This window comes from Myotis nattereri (assembly GCF_964212035.1).
Source record: "Myotis nattereri genome assembly, chromosome: 18".
In the NCBI taxonomy this organism is placed as follows: domain Eukaryota; kingdom Metazoa; phylum Chordata; class Mammalia; order Chiroptera; family Vespertilionidae; genus Myotis; species Myotis nattereri.
This window is the reverse complement of record NC_138093.1, coordinates 14469784-14487079: the sequence shown is the minus strand read 5'-3', so window position 1 is coordinate 14487079 and position 17296 is coordinate 14469784. Positions and strand designations below refer to the sequence as shown.

Genomic DNA, 17296 nt, shown 5'->3' with positions numbered 1-17296 from the left:
GCCGAGGGAAGCGCCCAGGCCTGGTTCTGACCTGTGGATGGGAATGATGTGCTGGGCTGGCTCCCTGTGGGCACGGGCTGGGTGGCAGGGTGACTTTACTTCCTGCAGTAACAGGAACTGGCCGGCAGAGGGTGACATCCTCTGCCGACTCCCAAGGCAGACAGCTGGGCGGAAACCACACCGGGTTCCCCTTCAGCAGGGGCAAGGGGGAGGCTGAAAGATGGCTTTGGGGCCAGGTGGGCACCCAGCTCCCCTGGGAGGCCTGTTCTGCCTACCACCCTGCAGACGGGTCCCCTCTGGTGGCCGCACTGCGCAGGCTGAGCCCTCCAGGTGCAGGATGTCAGCACAGACTGGGTGTTCTCGGCATTTCCTTCTAGAGAGGGGAGGGAGGGTGTGGGGGCGGAGTGCCACCTGGTGTCTGCACCCCTCTGCCTAAGGGGGTCCACCCCCGGCCCCTCCAGACTGGTTTGAGGACCTGGGGCTGCAGGCAGGACCTGGGGAACTGGTGACCGGCCGGGCCGGGCTCAGCAGGCCCCTGGGGCTGCAGGGGAGCGCTGAGGGTGCCTGTGCTGAATGGGGGCCCAGGGGATGAGCGATGCTGCCACGGAGGTGGGGTGGCATCGGGCACTTGGACCAGGAGGCCCCAGGCAGAGCCACGTCTCAGAGCGAATGCAGGCAGTCTGCTGGTTTGCAGACCCCGAATCAATTTCATTTCGAGGTAAAACAAAATCTGCCAGGAGAGGCAGGCGGCGGAAGCCAGATGGGGAAATCATGGCACTTTGTAATCTAAGCCACAGACGGCGAGGGGAGGCGGGGTGTTCCCCACGCAGGGCCCTCGCCCCAATGCAGCGGGACTCCGCCAAGGTTACCAGCTGGGAGGGACCTTGGGACAGAGAGAGCAGCCGCCCGGAGGCACTGGTGCCCAGAGAGACCGGCCCCCTGTCTGCTGGGGGTGGATGGGGGGGTGAGGGGAAGGGTGAAGCCCATCAGAGCAAACGGCCGCTTACCCAGAGGTCACAGGTCAAGGAGACAGAGGCTCTGGGCGGTGGAGGTTCATTTCCAGCTCCGTCCTTTTACTGCTGGGCACCCTCCAAGGAAGAAGCCACTCGCCCTATCTGTGCCGCAGCACCTTCACCTGTGCAATGGGCGCGTGAGCGGGGGCGGGGCCACGTGATCTGCCGGAAGTGACACAGTGTGGGGTTCTGTTAGGAAGGACAGGGGGCACCTGAAGATGGAGGAGAGGCCACGTGAAGACGAGCGGCGATTGAAGGGATGGGGCCAGGAGCCAAGGAGCCCCAGGAGCCCCCAGAAGCTGACCAGGGGAAAGACCCTGCCCTGGAGCCCTCCGAGGGAGCACAGCCCTGGACGCCCTGATTTCAGATTCTGGCACCCAGATGGGGACAGCACTTGTTCCTGTTGGTTTAGGCCAGTCTGTAGTCATCTGAGCCGCAGCCTCAGGAAATAGACCCCTCCTTTTGGGGTTTTATTTTATTTTATTTTTTATTGATTTCAGAGAGGAAGAGGCAGATAGAGAAACATCAATGATGAGAGAGAACCATTGACTGGCTGCCTCCTGCAAGCCCCTCACTGGGGATTGAGCCCCGGCATGTGCCTTTGACTGGAATTGAACCTGGGACACTTTAGTCTGCAGGCCGACACTCTATCCACCAAGCCAAACCGGCTAGGGCTCCTTTTGGGGCTTTGACCGGGTTCTGGGAACAGCTGAGCCCTGTGCTCCATGGCAGGGGAGACCCTCCAGCCCCCACCCCAGACTTCTCACTGCAGGGCTCACAGGGAGATCATCCCTGTGTCTGTGCCTGGGCCCTGTCTCCTGCTCCCTGGGGCTCCTCCGCAGCGACAGTGCAGTGGGCACACCAGGCAGGCTGCTTGGTGGGAAGCGCAGGCCACGTGGCTCAGGGACTCTCCGCTGCCTTGCCCAGCCCCCGCTGCAGGATGATGCAGGGCACTCCCCAGCCCCACCCTTACCTCCCTCCCGGGCCTTCCCCTAAGGCAGCGGTTCTCAACCTGTGGGTCATGACCCCTTTGGGGGTCGAACGACCCTTTCACAGGGGTTGCCTAAGACCATCGGAAAACACATATATAATTACATATTGTTTTTGTGATTAATCACTATGCTTTAATTATGTTCAATTTGTAACAATGAAATTGGGGGTCACCACAACATGAGGAACTGTATTAAAGGGTCTCGGCATTAGGAAGGTGGAGAACCACTGCCCTAAGGAGTCCCGCCTGGGCCTGGGCTTCCTGGAGCACCTGGATTGGCAGGAGCCCACAACTGGGTTGCCGTGCCCATATTCTAGATGCCAAGACTGAGGCTCAGGGGGAGCAGAGGTCCCTACCCCCAGCCCACCTCCCCCTCAACTCAGCCCAGCTCACAGGTGGCTTCCCCAGCTGCCTCCGGTTGCCATGGTGTCAGAGGAGGAGGAGGAGAAGGAGGAGGAGGAGGAAGAGGAAGAGGAAGAAGAGGAGGAGGAGATTTCTGAGAAGCAATCCCAAAACACACACCAGCTGGCCCCTCCTTCCTCACTCCCTCTCCAATGTCAAAGGCACCCATTTGTGCAGCTGGGCCAGAAAGGAGGTCAAGAAGGCAGAGGGCCCAGGGAGTGGGTTCTGGGACCCCAACCTCACCCAGCAGATTTCCTGGACCTGGACTCCATTGCCCTCCCACGGTTCCCAGACCAGGCGGGCTCTTTCCTGCCTCCCTGCCTCCCCCATGCAGTTCCCTCCACCTGGAATGCCCTTCCTCAGCCTTCAGGTCCCAGCGGCTTTAACTCCACTGGAGACCCTCCCCTGAGTCCCTACGGGCTCCCCCTGCATCCTGCACCCACCGCGGTCAGTCACGGGGCGGTGAGGTCGTGGGGATGCTAGCTTTGCCTTTGTAGCCCAGTGCCTGGCACAGACAGGTGCTCAGTAAAGCCAGGAGGGAAGGAAGGAGAAAGGGAAAAAGGGAGAGAGAGAGGGAGGGAGGAAAGAAACACCTCTGGTTGGATTGGAGAGGATCTGGACTGTGAGAGTCGGGGCACAGGGCTGGGCACGGAGCAAAGCCCACCCCCTTCCTGCCGCCTCCACTTGAGCCTGGGCTCCAGCACCTTCTGCCTCACCCCATTTGGAGCCAGCTCAGGGGTCCTCTCTACACCCACAGGCCTGTGTCTGTTGTCCCTTTGGAGGCAAGGTAATCACACCAGGATGCAGGTGTGCACTTGACTCCATAAGGAGCTCCGTGTGTTGGGGAGAATTGGGAGAAAGGCCTCCATTCTCCGAAATCCAGGGCCAGGCAAGCTTGCAAGGGCCTGAGGGCTGACCTTGAGCAGGGGACTTCAAAGGGTTTCCACGCTGAGTACTTTCAGCAAACAAGGCCTTACCTGATGGCCATGACATAAAACAGATGGAAACTAAGCTGCTTGGGGGCAAAGTGGTGCGTGTTGAGGGCGCCTGGGAGAGGGGACCAGAGTCCCCTTCCCCCTGTAGCTCTGGGTCCCAGGGAGATGGCGGAGCAAAGCCCACTCCCTTCCTGCCGCTTCCACTTGAGCCTGGCTCCAGCACCTTCTGCCTCTTCCCATTTGGACCGGCTCAGAGGTCGTGTCCATACCCGCGGGCCTGAGTAGGTTGCCCATTTGGAGGCAAGGGACCCTCTTATTTCCCAACTTTCAGAGCTTCTCCTCCGTTCTCTCCCTACATACCCTACTGACGAGGAGCACAACGCAGCAAGGTACAGGGATGAGCACAGGCTTTGGAGTTTAGTGTGGGTTCAAGGTCTGGCTTCTAGTTGCTGTCATCATGTATACGTTAATTCCCTGAGCCTCAATATCCTCTTCTGAAAACGGGGACAATAACACCCATCTCCTCCTAGGGTTATTAAGAGGATTAAATAAGGCAATGGATGTAGGGCAGGTATGTCAAACTCTAGAGGGTTTGGCTCAGTAGATAGAGCCTCGGCCAGAGGGCCCCCCAGTTGAATGCCGGTCAAGGACGTGTACCTTGGTTGCAGGCTCCTCCCCAGCCCAGGCCCTGGTAGGGGCGCATACAGGAGGCAACCAATCGATGTGTTTCTCTCACATCAATGTTTCTCTCTGTCTTTTCCTCTCTCTCTCTTCCACTCTCTCTAAAAAGCCAATGGAAAAATGTCCTCGGGTGAGGATTAACAAAACACACACAAAACCGCAACCTCGGTGGACTGGGATGATGCTTTCATCAACCGAGCTACCTGGCCAGGGCTGGTTTTCCTTTTATTTGGGCTGCATTAACGGCCCCCCGGCCCCCACCCCGCCTCCCACCACACTTCCTCACCAACCCCTTTCATTTCTCTTTCCTCTGTTCATTTGGACCCACAGAACACCCAGCCCACTCTGCCTCGATCCCTGACCTTGGCCTCTTTCCCCGGGGCTTGTCAGTGCCGGGCCGGCTCCAGTATTGGCAGGCTGGCCTCCTACAAAGCCCATCGCTTCTGGTCCTCTCTGCCTCCTCTGTCTGTTCTCATCACATCAGCTGAGTAGTTCACCCATCCAGGCCCTTTCTCCTCTGTGGCTGGTGCCTTCCCCAGCTCCCCCGGTAATGAGATGGCTGCATAGAAGGTCCTTCCAGGAGAAACAGGAAGCTTTCATCAGAGGCCGTCTGCTGTTTCTGCCTCGTTATGCCGTCCAGTCTCCTTTTCAGGGAGCTGTCCCCCGCTCCCGCCCCATCACTATTCCTACCTCTGCATCTGTTACCCTCGTGCCCCAAACACAGAAGTCCTTTCAGTTCCCGCTAGTCCTTTCCCCAGCGTCTCTCCCAGGCTCTGCGGGTAGTCAGCTTTCTCAGAGAAGGGAACTAGGACTGGAGGAGTAGGGGTAAAAGGGAAGGTCAAGAAGGTAAAAGTTTCACACAACCCTTCACTGAGAGCCATAAAGGAACAGGCCATAAGACAACGCCATGGTTCCCACCTTGGGGCTCAGACACCCATTGGTTAGTCTTCCCCTGGAAGGCAAGAGCCACACAACAGGAATTGACTGGGGCTTGGGACAAGCTATCTATCTAGATCAAGGGCAACTGTGGAGTTGGTATACGTGGGGGCCAGGGGGCGGGGGGCAGTGTCCAGACTAATGGGAACAAGGACACATGGAACAGGCCTAGGGGCTAAAGCAGGGCATCCTCCTCCCGCCCCCAGACTCCACCCAAGCCCCCCACTACCCCCACCTCCAGCGTAGCTATAACTTGGGCTCCTTGCTGCCATAGTAGAGAGAAGCATCTGCCTGCCACATGACATTCAACAGATTTGATTCTCTTCAGAAGAAAAACCTCCCAGAAAGTAATCAGGCTGCATTCCTGCGAGGGAAGACCTTTAGAGGAGCCGGTCCAGGGTTGTGAAAAGCCTCAGGAGAAAAGAGCCCTAAGGACTGCAAGCTGCTTCCTGGTAGAGGGTTTCCTCCCTCACCCTTGACCTCCTCACGTCTTAGTTTCAATGAACCGGGCGGGGGGACCATACATCTCTGGAGCCCAGGCTGGAGCCTGCTAATACGACATGTCACTCTTCTCTTCTGGACATCCAAGGGTGACTTTAAGAAGGACCTGGAGGACATTGGGAGAAGGTGAGAAGGGACAAGATGGTGGGAAGAAGCAGCCAAGCATTCTAGAAGTGTCTCTCTTTCACAGCGACTCATTTGTAGTACTGAAGAGCAGAAAGGTTCCAGAATGGTTTCCACGGAAAGGCCCTCAGCTATCTTGTGGAGGTGACTTGGAAAGGTTAGGAGTTCTGTTGGAAGAGAAAAGCAGAATGCACAAGCCCCCCACCCCCACTCTGGAAAAGCCTCGGGGGCAGCTGGGAGGGAGCTGAGGAGAGCAGGTGGCAAGGCTGACAAGGAGCTGCTGACACCACTGATCCCCGGGGCGCTGGGGCCGTGACATCAGGGGGAGAAGCTCTGGGTGGGAGCTTTGGGGAAGGACTAGGGCCCGGAGGTGGAGCCCTGCCAGATATCTTCCTGTTTTAGCCCGACGTGATCCAGCAAAGGCCAGGCACTGGTAAGAGAGGAGCTGAGACAGGGGTGGCACGAAGGGCAGATGAGTAAGAACTGGCTGTCTTGGGAGGCCAAGGGCAGGAGTCGGTGCCCTTCCCCCAGGAGAGGGCCCTCCAGCTAGCCATCCTTGGTGCCTGGCGGATCTGCTCTGGCCCTCCTTTGCAGTGGGGAAGAGGCAGGTGACCCCCAAAGCTCTCCTGCCTGCTTCTGTGTGATATGTTTGATATTGGGTTGTTTAATTAGGAACCAACTAAATGTCAAACATATTCTTACAGCAGTGGGCAATCTGGCATCACACTCTTTCCTACCTCTTGGGGTCTGGGGCGCCTGTGATTTTTACGGAACCTCTTCTCCCCAGGATCCACCTGGAAGAACAGCCCACATGGATTGCAATCTTAAGCTGGAGGGCTGGTATTTATTTGAGTATCTAATCTTCCTATATTTTCCTTGTACCAAAAGTGATCTTCTCCTGTCCCTTATATTTTTCTCCTTTTTATCCAATATGCAACCCCTTTTTAAAAATTCTTTATTGTTGAAAGTATTACACATGTCTCCTTTTCCTCCCATTGACCTCTCCCAGCCCACGCCCACCCCCTGCCGCCCCCTTTCTTATCCACTGCCTCCTGACCCCGGGACTGTCTTGTTTCTTAGTCCCACAGTAGGAGTCCTTAATTTCTCTGCTCTCCTTCAAGAGTTAGCTGATGGTCTATTGGCCCATCTACCTCTAGTGACTGGAAGCTCTCAAGAGTGGACTCCAGTTTTGCCCTCTATCTCAGTTCCCCCATTGCTGGGGCTTAGTATTAACACGACCCATCTATCCTTGGCATAATGACTAATTAGAGCCATTTATATTCTTCCCTGATAGCTCTGGTCACCTTGAACAGTGTGCCCCCTCGCTCTTGGCATTTTCACCGATTGTATGGTGCCAGTGTCCTGGGATCAATCGCCACCTGTCCATGACAAGGCTCCAAGTGGAAGAATGAACATGTCCGGGAATGAAGCTGGGCAGAATAACGCTGGCAATGACGACTAGCATGATGAGTGCGTGGGAGGTGGGGGTGGCGGATATGAAGGGAGCAGAGGGTGAGAAGCGGAGAGAGCAACACAGACCTCGGTGTGTGCGGGTATCAAAGTTCTATTTAAAGGTCACTATGGGCAAACAGAGGGCATGGTCCCATCTAGACTATTCTGCCCATGCCCTGATTCTCTCCCCCACCCCACTTGAAGCTCTGGGATGGCCTTCCAGATCTCCACCCTACCCTCTTACCCCATCCCTGTGGCTCTTAAGGGGGAGGAACAGACCTCCCTGCCAATTAGAGACTCTCAAAATAACGCCGTAATTTGATCAGGGGATTTGGGGGAATTTTCAGGATCACCAGTGACCTCCCCTTTTCACTGTTGCTCAAGCTTCCCGAATACCAGAAATCAAAAGGTGAAATTCAACGGTGGCGTCTGATCAGCACCCAACACAGTCCAGGTGAGAGGAAGGGGAAACGGACGAGCAAGTAGGACCCTTTGAGTGAAAACTACCAGTCTAGAATTACCAAAGTACCTTTCTCTATTTCCATGTTCACCTCTCCCCCACCCCACCCCCCTCCCCTCTTTAAAAAAAAACACACCCATAGAGCTGCCCAGAGTGAGTGGAAAGTTTCAGGGTCAGGAAGAGCCTCCCCCTCCCCCACTTTCCATTGTCTAAAATCAGCCTCAGCTGTTCCCCCATTTTTTCTCTGCTGGTGATGTCAGTCCATGAAAGTGTCTCACCCTGTGTTCCCCCTGGAGAACAATGATGGGCTGGAAGGATCTGGAAGGACTATATTAGGAACAAGAGGTGGAGCCATGAGCAGAGATAAAGGCTCAAGTCTGGGGGGCTCCCAGTCACTCAGCCAGCAGCACCTCCTTTCTTGCCCTCGTCTCCAGTTCTCTAGTGTTCGCAGGTGAGCTCACCAACGGCCACTGCTCATGATGGAGGCCATCAAGAAAAAGATGCAGATGCTGAAGCTGGACAAGGAGAATGCTCTAGATCGGGCAGAACAAGCTGAGGCTGAGCAGAAGCAGGCAGAAGAAAGAAGTAAACAGGTAGGCACTGGGACCGGTGTCTCTCACCTACGGGTGAGCGAGATGGTGCAATGGAAGAGCGCTTTCATGGAAAAGGCAGTGACCACTGGTACCTGGATAGGCAGAGGACAACGAGGGTATCCAGCTCGGGCTGCCCGTGTGACCTTGGGAAAGTTAGTGGCCCCTTCGGAGCTAGAGTGTGTCTCCTTGATTTAAGCGAGAGCCGATCACATTTTGGAAGCGTCCTGATTTCTAGAGGAAGGGGTGGGTGCTTGGCATACGGCAACGCTTTTCCCTTAGATGGAGTTATAGGTACCTATCCCCCTAATATATTTACCATCCTAGAGTCTTAGATGAAAACTCGGCATGACTGGATCGTCGTAGGATCAGAGATCACAGGGCCACAGGCCAAGGCCAGCAAAACTCCCGGGGCAGCTGGCTGGAAGTAACTGTGGAGAAAGTGTGTCCTTCTGGTGACAGCTCAGGGGTCTGTCAGAGCTCAAGTTCCCAGGGTCTGAGCCGGGCACTGTTGTGTATGCATGTCTTGTGTGTGACTCTCGCGGCTCCTGTAGTTAGAAGATGAGCTGGCGGCAATGCAGAAGAAGCTGAAAGGGACAGAAGATGAGCTGGACAAGTATTCCGAAGCTTTGAAGGATGCGCAGGAGAAGTTGGAGCTGGCCGAGAAGAAGGCAGCGGACGTGAGTATTAGAGAGATGGGGGGGTGGGAGTGGGGGGGGCGGGCGGTTCACCCACACATATAAGATCTTCATGTTAATATGACTACATTCCAAACACACTTGGCCATACATACCTGTGGATTCACAGAACATAGACATAGATACCCACATACGTTACAGCATATAACCACATGCTGGCATATCCTTGTAACGGCGGATACTTTCTTTCTTAAAGGCACATAGAAGTCTCTTATTTTGGCCTCACCCCAACCCAGGAATTCCGTGATCTTTTCCAGGACCTGGACCAAGGGAAGGGACGCTAAGTCCAGACTGCTATCACTTATCCCACCTCCTCCCCCAGGCCGCATTCTTCGCTTTTGTGCCCAAGGCTTGGCATGTAGATATGTGTATTAATAGGGAAACTGTCATCTCCTAACTGCCCAGCAGAGGCAGCTCACTTTTCATAATGGGACAAAGAAGGTCACATTGACCCTGGCCTCATCGAGGTTTACTCATCTTGGCCAATGTGGACATCTGCCCTTACGCTTCAGAGATGCTACAGGAAGCATTGGTCATGGGGCAGCAGAGAGGACCGTAGAACGACAGACTATAATAGAAATAAGATGGACTCTTAGATGTGGGGTAAGCTTAGAGGGTAAAGGTATCACCGCCAGACCTCACTCTGTGACCTTGAATAGATTACTCAGCTTCTCTAGAGCTGAATTTTCCCATTTGGAAAGGAAATAAATTCTCTTTTCCACTTTATTTTATCCCATTATCACCTACTTTCCTTCACTTCAAACTTGGAAGTTTACCACAAAGGTAAACGCGAGATTACATAGGAAAGTACCGTACGTATCTTAGCAATAAAAGAATGTCCTGGTATTGATGGAAATAGTCGATTCTCAGCTCTGAATTAACAGGAAAATAGGAGCATGTGTTTTTTTATTTTTGTGAATCCTCACCCAAGGATATGTTCCCCATGGATTTTTAGAGAGAGTAGAAGGGAGGGGGAGAGACAGAGAGAGAAACATTCGCATGCAGCACTCTGACCAGGGCCAGGGAGTGAGCCTGCAACCGAGGCATGTGCCCTTGACCGGAATTGAACCCGGGACCCTTCAGTCTTCGGGCCGACGCTCTATCCACTGAGCCAGACTGGCTAGGGTGGAGCATGTGTTTTTTTTATTACATTTGGCTTTGGAAAATAGCTAGAAAGACAGAGTAGGCCACTCACAAATGTTTTCCGATCCTCACATTTGGCCTCATTGCTGTTAGGTTTCTGATCTCCTCTGTGGCTCTTCAGCACTTTCAATGGCCTGCGGAAGTGGTGAGTGTTGTTAAATATGCCCTGTCAGAGGTCAGAGACACGAAGAGGATCGTGTACAGTATGCGTATTCATAGTTCCCAAAAGCTCACCCCACTGCAAACTATGAACTCACCCTTCTCATAAAACTGCAACAAACACGGGTTACCCCTAGGGCTTTGGGCAAATGCTTGATGGCCCGCTGCCGTTGCCTAACCGAGGTGCCAGGTGTAAATGGACAGATCTCTCTGTTCTAATAAACAGGCATGGGGGTAGCTTTTGCAAACTGGCACAATAGCAGGTTGATAACATTTTGTAAGATGTTGGTAACAGATCCCTGGGAAATCTTTAGGCTGAAATAGTATGTGGGCTTGAGCAGGTGTTTTCAGGCGCAAGGAAGAGAACAAACAAGTCTAACCTGAGATCTTGGGAGGTCAATGTGACCTAGAGCAGCGGTTCTCAACCTGTGGGTCGCAACCCCTTTGGGGGTCGAACGACCCTTTCACAGGGGTTGCCTAAGACCATCGGAAAGCACATACATAATTACATATTGTTTTTGTGATGAATCACTATGCTTTAATTATGTTCAATTTGTAACGATGAAATTGGGGGTCACCACAACATGAGGAACTGTATTAAAGGGTCGCGGCATTAGGAAGGTTGAGAACCACTGCTCTAGATAATATATAAGTATCATTGGAAAGATACGGGAACTTCCTGGGGATAAATTCTGTCCTGTTTTACACACACACACACACACACGTCATCCCTCACCTAAGCATACTCAGTATATTCATTTCATATATATATATGAAAAAAACTTCTCATATTTATATAGGAATTCACCAAAAACATTTAAATATATAAACCATAGGTTAAAAAAACAAACTCATTCAACGTCCCTCACTTTTTTAAAAAATATATTTTATTGATTTTTTTACAGAGAGGAAGGGAGAGGGATAGAGAGTTAGAAACATCGATCAGCTGCCTCCCGCACACTCCTTACTGGGTATGTCCCCGCAACCAAGGTACATGCCCCTGACCGGAATCGAACCTGGGACCCTTGAGTCCGCAGGCCGATGCTCTGTCCACTGAGCCAAACCAGTTAGGGCAACGTCCCTCACTTTTGTTAGCTTTCCCATCAAGTCAGTAAGTACCCTCAGAGATGTGAGATATGTAGAACATGAAATAGGAGAGAAAGGCTGAGGGCAGGAGGCAAAAATCTGTTAGGGCTGGTGAAGAAGCAGCAAGGAAGGTGTTTCTCAAAGCTGGGGCCAGCAAACTACCACCTGTGGGGTCAATCCTGCCCCAGCCTGTGTTTTTTGTTGTTATTGTTGATTGTTTTTCAGCAGCAAAATTGTGCCTCAGATAAACCTCATTGGCTACTGCCACTGCATAAAGCTAGCCCCAGCCTGGTTTCTGTACAGGGTTTTATTGGAGCACTGCCATGCCCTTCACTTACACATCACTCACCCTACAAGAGTAGTTACCACACCCGATGGCCTACAAAACCAGAAATATTTACTATCTGGCCCTTTACAGAAAAATGTAACTCCTGTCTCAAAGGGTCAAAGAAGGAAACTGAGGTGTTTATAAGAATTGGGATGCCCTGGCTGGGTAGCTCAGCTGGTTAGAACATCGTCCAGATACACCAAGGTTGCAGATTCAATCCCCGGTCAGGGCACATACAAGAATCAACCAATGAATGCATAAATAAGTGGGACAACAAACTGATATTTCTCTCTCCCTCCCCTCCTCTCTGTAAAATAAAGTAATTAAAAAAAAAAAAAAGAATGAGGAAAACCCCTGAATAAGGAGGAGGCAACAAGGTTTAAAGTAGATAGCAAGGGTCAGTCATCAGCAATATAATATATGCATTTCTGCGGCGACGGTGCTCTGCCCAGTACAAAGGAAGTTCACAAATTAGTTTGTGCCTTGAGATTAATAAGCAAGTAAGCAAAGTATATTACTTTGATAGATATAAGGGGAAGAAAGAGAGGAGTCAAAAACTGCATGTTTACACAGGGAGTTCTGGCTGTCTGAGAAACCTTGCCAGAAAGTGTAGGATTTGCTAAGACTGCTTGAACAAAGAAAGATCCAAGGGTATTGCACAGTGAGTCCAAGCTTCTTTTTTTTTCCCCTTCCTGAGTTCATCTAAGATCTTTTTTTTTACTTGTGGAAAAATATACATAACATAAAATTGGCCATTTTAGCCCTGGCTGGGTAGCTCAGTTGGTTAGCACGTCGTCCTGATACACCAAGGTTTTGGGTTCAATCCCCTGTTAGGGCACATACAAGAAGCAACCAGTGAATGCATAAATAAGTGGAACAACACATTGATGTTTCTCTCTCTAAAGTCAATAAATAAAAAAGTTTTTTTAATTGGCCATTTTAACCATTTAAAAATGTATACTTCAGTGGTAGTAAGAACATTCACATTGTTTTGTTGGGCAATCATGGCTAAGGTCCTTTGAATACGAGATGAAATTAGAAACCAATTACTGTATAACAAGGGGAAAGAGGAATGCAATGGTTAGGACATAGAGTCATTACACTCTATTTTAAGTACAGGAGGTGGGAGGGCTGGGAAGAGGAGGGACAGGGACAGAGCTGTTGATCTATTGTTGTATTGTTGGTCACCATGAAAACAATAGCACTGGACTCCGTTCTGCCCATCCATCCTGCTTTTAAAGGCTATCAGAGTCAATCCACCTGTTTCCATGGATCAAGAGAAGATTATCTGTTCAAATCTACCAGCCTCTGGAATGCATGGTGTTTCAACAGCCCTTTGGTTTGTCGAAGATGAGGTCTGCTTTTTCACTAGGGCAAAGGGAGGTTCAATAGTGCCCCCTGCTGACCAGCACCCAGATGACAAAGTCTCATTTCCGCTTCCTTAGACCCTCTCCTCAGACTTCTCCCAAGAGAGTTGGAAAAATTCTTAGGCCATCAGGGTAGAGTTTACTGAGGCTCAGATCTCTGCTCTTCCTTCTCAATTCCTGGGGGGACGGCGGAATCAAAGTGTACAGTTACTCTACCAAGCAAATTACTTATTGTCTGTGGGAGTCCTTTCCTCTGAACGGTCTCATTGCTCAGTATTTCTTTCTTTTTTTTTTTTTTTTTGACATATTTTTATTGATGTCAGAGAGGAAGGGAGAGGGAAAGAGAGATAGAAACATCAATGATCAGAGAGTAACATTGATTGGCTGCCTCTTGCACACCCCACATTGGGGATTAAGCCCACAACCTGAGCATGTGCCCTGATTGGGAACCGAACGGTGACCTTCTAGTTTGTAGGTTGATGTTCAACCACTGGGCTGCACTGTCTGGGCCAAACCATTTACTCTTTAAAAAAAAAAAAAAATATATATATATATATATATATATATATATATATATTATTGTTTTTTTACAGAGAGGAAGGGAGAGGGATAGAGTGTTAGAAACATTGATGAGAGAGAAACATCAATCAGCTGCCTCCTGCACACCCCTAACTGGGGATGTGCCCGAAACCAAGGTACATGCCCTTGACTGGAATCAAACCTGGGATCCTTGAGTCCACAGGCCGACCTCCATCCACTGAGCCAAACCGGTTAGTGCAACAAAACCATTTACTCTTAAGTGTCTTTGGTTTAGGGAAATTAGGATTTACCAGACGACTGCAAATTGCTTGGGATCTAGATTTTCTAGATGGTTGTAAATTGCTGTTGAACTGTGACTGTTTCCCTATTTCACTTTCCTGGCTTCCTGGCCTATCTCAGCTACGATCCATAATAGAGGATTCCTTCCTGATAAAATAGGGGCATGAGACCTTCCTCGCCTACAAAAGGAATTGTAAGCAATGATTGACTACCAGGTCCCGAATCATTTAAGGTCAGAGGGGCCGGCAGATTGGTAAATAGCGGGTGCATATTGACTCTCTAAATAACAGGGGAAAGACTAGTATTCTAAAGACGAAGTTCGTAACTGATGCAAACAGAACGAGACATTTGCCACCCTGCCCATCTCTTCCACACCCCGACTTTCCTTCGTTGCCTTTCAGGAGATGGACGAGAACCCACCACAGTTGGGTTGGAAAGGAGGTGCGGCTCTTGGGCAGATGAGGCCCCCGGAGTCCCAGCTTTTCTTAGCACATGGTTGCGGGGCCGGTGTGGGATGGCTGGAAGCAGTGGATTGTAGGATATTTTCTTCCAGAGATGCAGGGAGCCCTAGCGGGTGGGGAGGTGGTGGTGGGTCAGCACTGGGGGCTCCCCGACGGTCCGAGAGGCTAAGACCCGACGCGCCTCCGGTTACCATGGTAACCTTCCTTCTCTCTCCCCCCCCCCCCAACCCCGCCCCTCTTTACTGGCCCCAGGGAAAGACCCGGAGCGGTCGCCCAGGGCGACTGGGAGGCCCCGCCCCTCGCTCCCGGCGCCCGGCTCCCTCCGCGGCCCGCCTTCCCGCCCGCCTGCGCTGGGAGGGCGCGGCGGCTGTGGCGTCACATCCGGGCGGGTGGGCGAGTTCCGGTATTTCAGGGCGGAGCAGGCGGAAGTAGGCTGAGAAGCGGTTGCAGCGCGGAGCGGAGGAGGCAGGAAGGCGAACGCGAGCAGGCGCTGGGTGGGCACCATGGCCGGGATCACCACCATCGAGGCGGTGAAGCGCAAGATCCAGGTCCTGCAGCAGCAGGCCGACGACGCCGAGGAGCGGGCCGAGCGCCTCCAGCGGGAGGTGGAGGGGGAGAGGCGGGCTCGGGAGCAGGTACGGGAGGGCGCGGCGCGGGAGGGAGGGGCGGGCGATGGGACAGCTGGGACCCGGAACGGGGGCCCTTTCTTGGCGGTGGAGCAGGGCTCTCGGGGGGCTGATGGGCTGGGAGGAAGATGGAGTTAGAGACCGGAGGTTGGGTGGGTGGGGCTGGGCTTTAGCCGGACCTCCAGTGGGCGCGGGGGGACCGGGTGCCCGAGCCAGCAGGCTTGACCTCCAAAGGAATGGAGCCTCGCGGGGCCCGGGGAGGGGCTTTCCTCGTCCTGCAGCTCATTCATTCAGCCCCGCGGAGCCGGGCGCGGCCACGGGGAGGGGCTCGGCGGCCTCTCCCTCCCTCCCCCACTCCCCGTGAAGGGGGCGTCACTTTGCTCTGGTTTGAGGTTTCCGGCCCGAGGGGTGCTTCTCCGGTCGGGGATGGGCAGGGCCTAACGTACGGTGAAAGGGTGGGGCTTGGGGGGGGGGGGAACCCCCGGAAAGCCCCCGGCCTGGCCGGCTGGCAGCTTTTCCGCTCCCTCCTCCCGCTCAGGAAATGAGGCAGCAGTCGGCCTAGAGGAAGCGGGGTGCCCTCCCTGGAGGAGGTGGAGGCCACAGCACCGCCTCCCATCCTCTGGCCCGGGGCCCTTTCCCCTTCGGAGGAGCCCTTGCAACTGCTAAATCCCCTCTCTTCATCGACGTGAAGCGAGAGGGGAGGAGGTGGTACTCTGCTCCCTGCGTTTTAGTGCAAATGTAGGAGCCGAAGGAACACGTCTGGCCCTACCCATGGGCACCGGGAAGGCAGGAACTGATGCCCCATTCGGGCGTCTATTGCTGGAGTGTCATTGATTAGTGCAAGCCGAGCCGGGACTTCTGCCAAGCTTAGGTGGTAATCGAGTGTATGTGGCAGGGAGTGGGGAAGCGTGCCAACTTCTGTCAAGGTCTCTGATTTACCAAGCGCTGTGATCGGTGGAGATAGAGTAATGCATTCCTAGGTGGCTCTAGGAATAGTCCTCTGTTACTTTCCCAATTATCCACCAGTGCCTTTTTTTTAAGTTCAATAAATATTTGTTCAACTGAAATTGGAACATAACACGTGGATGGGATGAATGGTGATTCTTGAAACCGCTTTTTGTTTAGAAGTGGTGGTGTAGTTTCAATGAGCCATAAGCTTTCCCAGGTCTAGGGTACAGTCTAGTCTAGTGGGTGGAGCTGATCCCCTGAGTTGAGGCTTTGGAGGATGGTGAGGCTGGAGAGGAAAGTAACTTGCTGAAATTTGAAAACCCAATTAAAGAACTCTTAGGGTTTTATTGGTATTCCCTGTTCTATTTTCCATTGGTAATTTTCTTCTTCTTCTTTTTGGCTGCTCTGGGGATTGGGAATGCTTTGGGGGTAGAGGGTAGGGCTGCTGCCCTCCAGGTTAATAGGTAAAGATTGTTAGAATACTCATGTATTGATATAACGGCATAGACATGCTGGGAGCTTGTCTCAGTGGGTTTTTCCTCTGTTCATTATGCCAGTAACTTAACTTCTACTTGTCAATTCAAGTGAGATGAACTGGCTGGGCTACTCTTCATGTCTAACAACAGTTTCTCATCTCCTTTGTTCTGGAGACCAGATCCCCTTAAAGGGGAAGAGAGAGAGGGTGGCTGAAGGAACTAGCCGCATGTTGAGCTGCAGTCTTGGGCTCAACATTTAAGTATAGGCATCCTAGGATCAGTCCAGGGGGGATTGATGTCACTCCCCAACCCCACTCCTCCCAGGGTTTGGTAATTTTCCTTGTAGGAAAACCTGGTTCCCTTTTTTCCACCCTTGGTGACTTTGGGGCCATAGGCAGCAGAGGGAGCACGCTCAGAGCCTGCCACATCTGCTCACTGAGCGGAGGTCTCGGGAGGAAGTCCTCAGATGGGGAAGTAGGGTGATAGTTAAATATTGATGAAACCAATGTCTTCTCCTTCGCAGCTTGCGGGAGCCTAACCTTTTGATTTCTGCTCTAGTGAACTTTGAACCCCTCCTGTGGGAAGGGCGTGGAGGTGCTTGGGCTACTTCTTATCCTCTTAGGACCTAGGCCATTCTGGAATGCAGGTTTTGCCGGCACCTCCCTCTGGCACAGGAAGCTCAGGACTCCCTGATGCTATCGCATGCTGTTAGTGAGATTGTCACTTAATGGTTTTTCTTGTTGCTTTGTGTGGGCATCCAGCCCTGGCGGAGAAGCTGGCTGGCTCCAGAGCTGAGACGAGGTGTTGTGGGGCCCATCTTCCCTTCCTGCTTTGGCCTTGGAGGTTGACCTTTTATAATGTAGCACCCGTCAAATCCACTTTCGATTTTGAGTCTCCTTTTCACTTCCTGCTGAACTTAAATAGATGGCAACATAATACTTAAATGTAGTCTTTTTCCTTATCTGTGTTTTTTGCTGTGATGGTGGTGGTGGTAAAGATATACATAACAGAAAACTTACCTTTTTAACCACTAATTTATTTTTAGTTTATTTTTTAATCCTCACCTGAGGATATGTTTTTCATTGATTTTGCAGAGAGGAA

At 52.3% G+C, this 17296-nt stretch overlaps 1 protein-coding gene across 12 annotated transcripts in view; it reads left to right on the top strand.

Annotated features, from left to right (window-relative positions):
* Positions 1–7970: 7970 nt before the first annotated feature.
* TPM3 (tropomyosin 3) overlaps positions 7971–17296 on the top strand; it is a gene marked incomplete at its 5' end in the record, with an annotated part of 30766 nt that continues 21440 nt past the window's right edge. For 4 of the 12 annotated variants that reach the window (XM_081112094.1, XM_081112095.1, XM_081112096.1 and 1 more), the window contains 2 exons: positions 7971–8087; positions 8639–8764. In XM_081112094.1, the coding sequence (XP_080968220.1) occupies positions 7971–8087; positions 8639–8764 (243 nt within the window). Of the gene's footprint in view, positions 8088–8638; positions 8765–14492; positions 14781–17296 lie in introns of those variants that run through there. The other 8 variants (XM_081112101.1, XM_081112092.1, XM_081112098.1 and 5 more) reach the window with 4 other exon arrangements.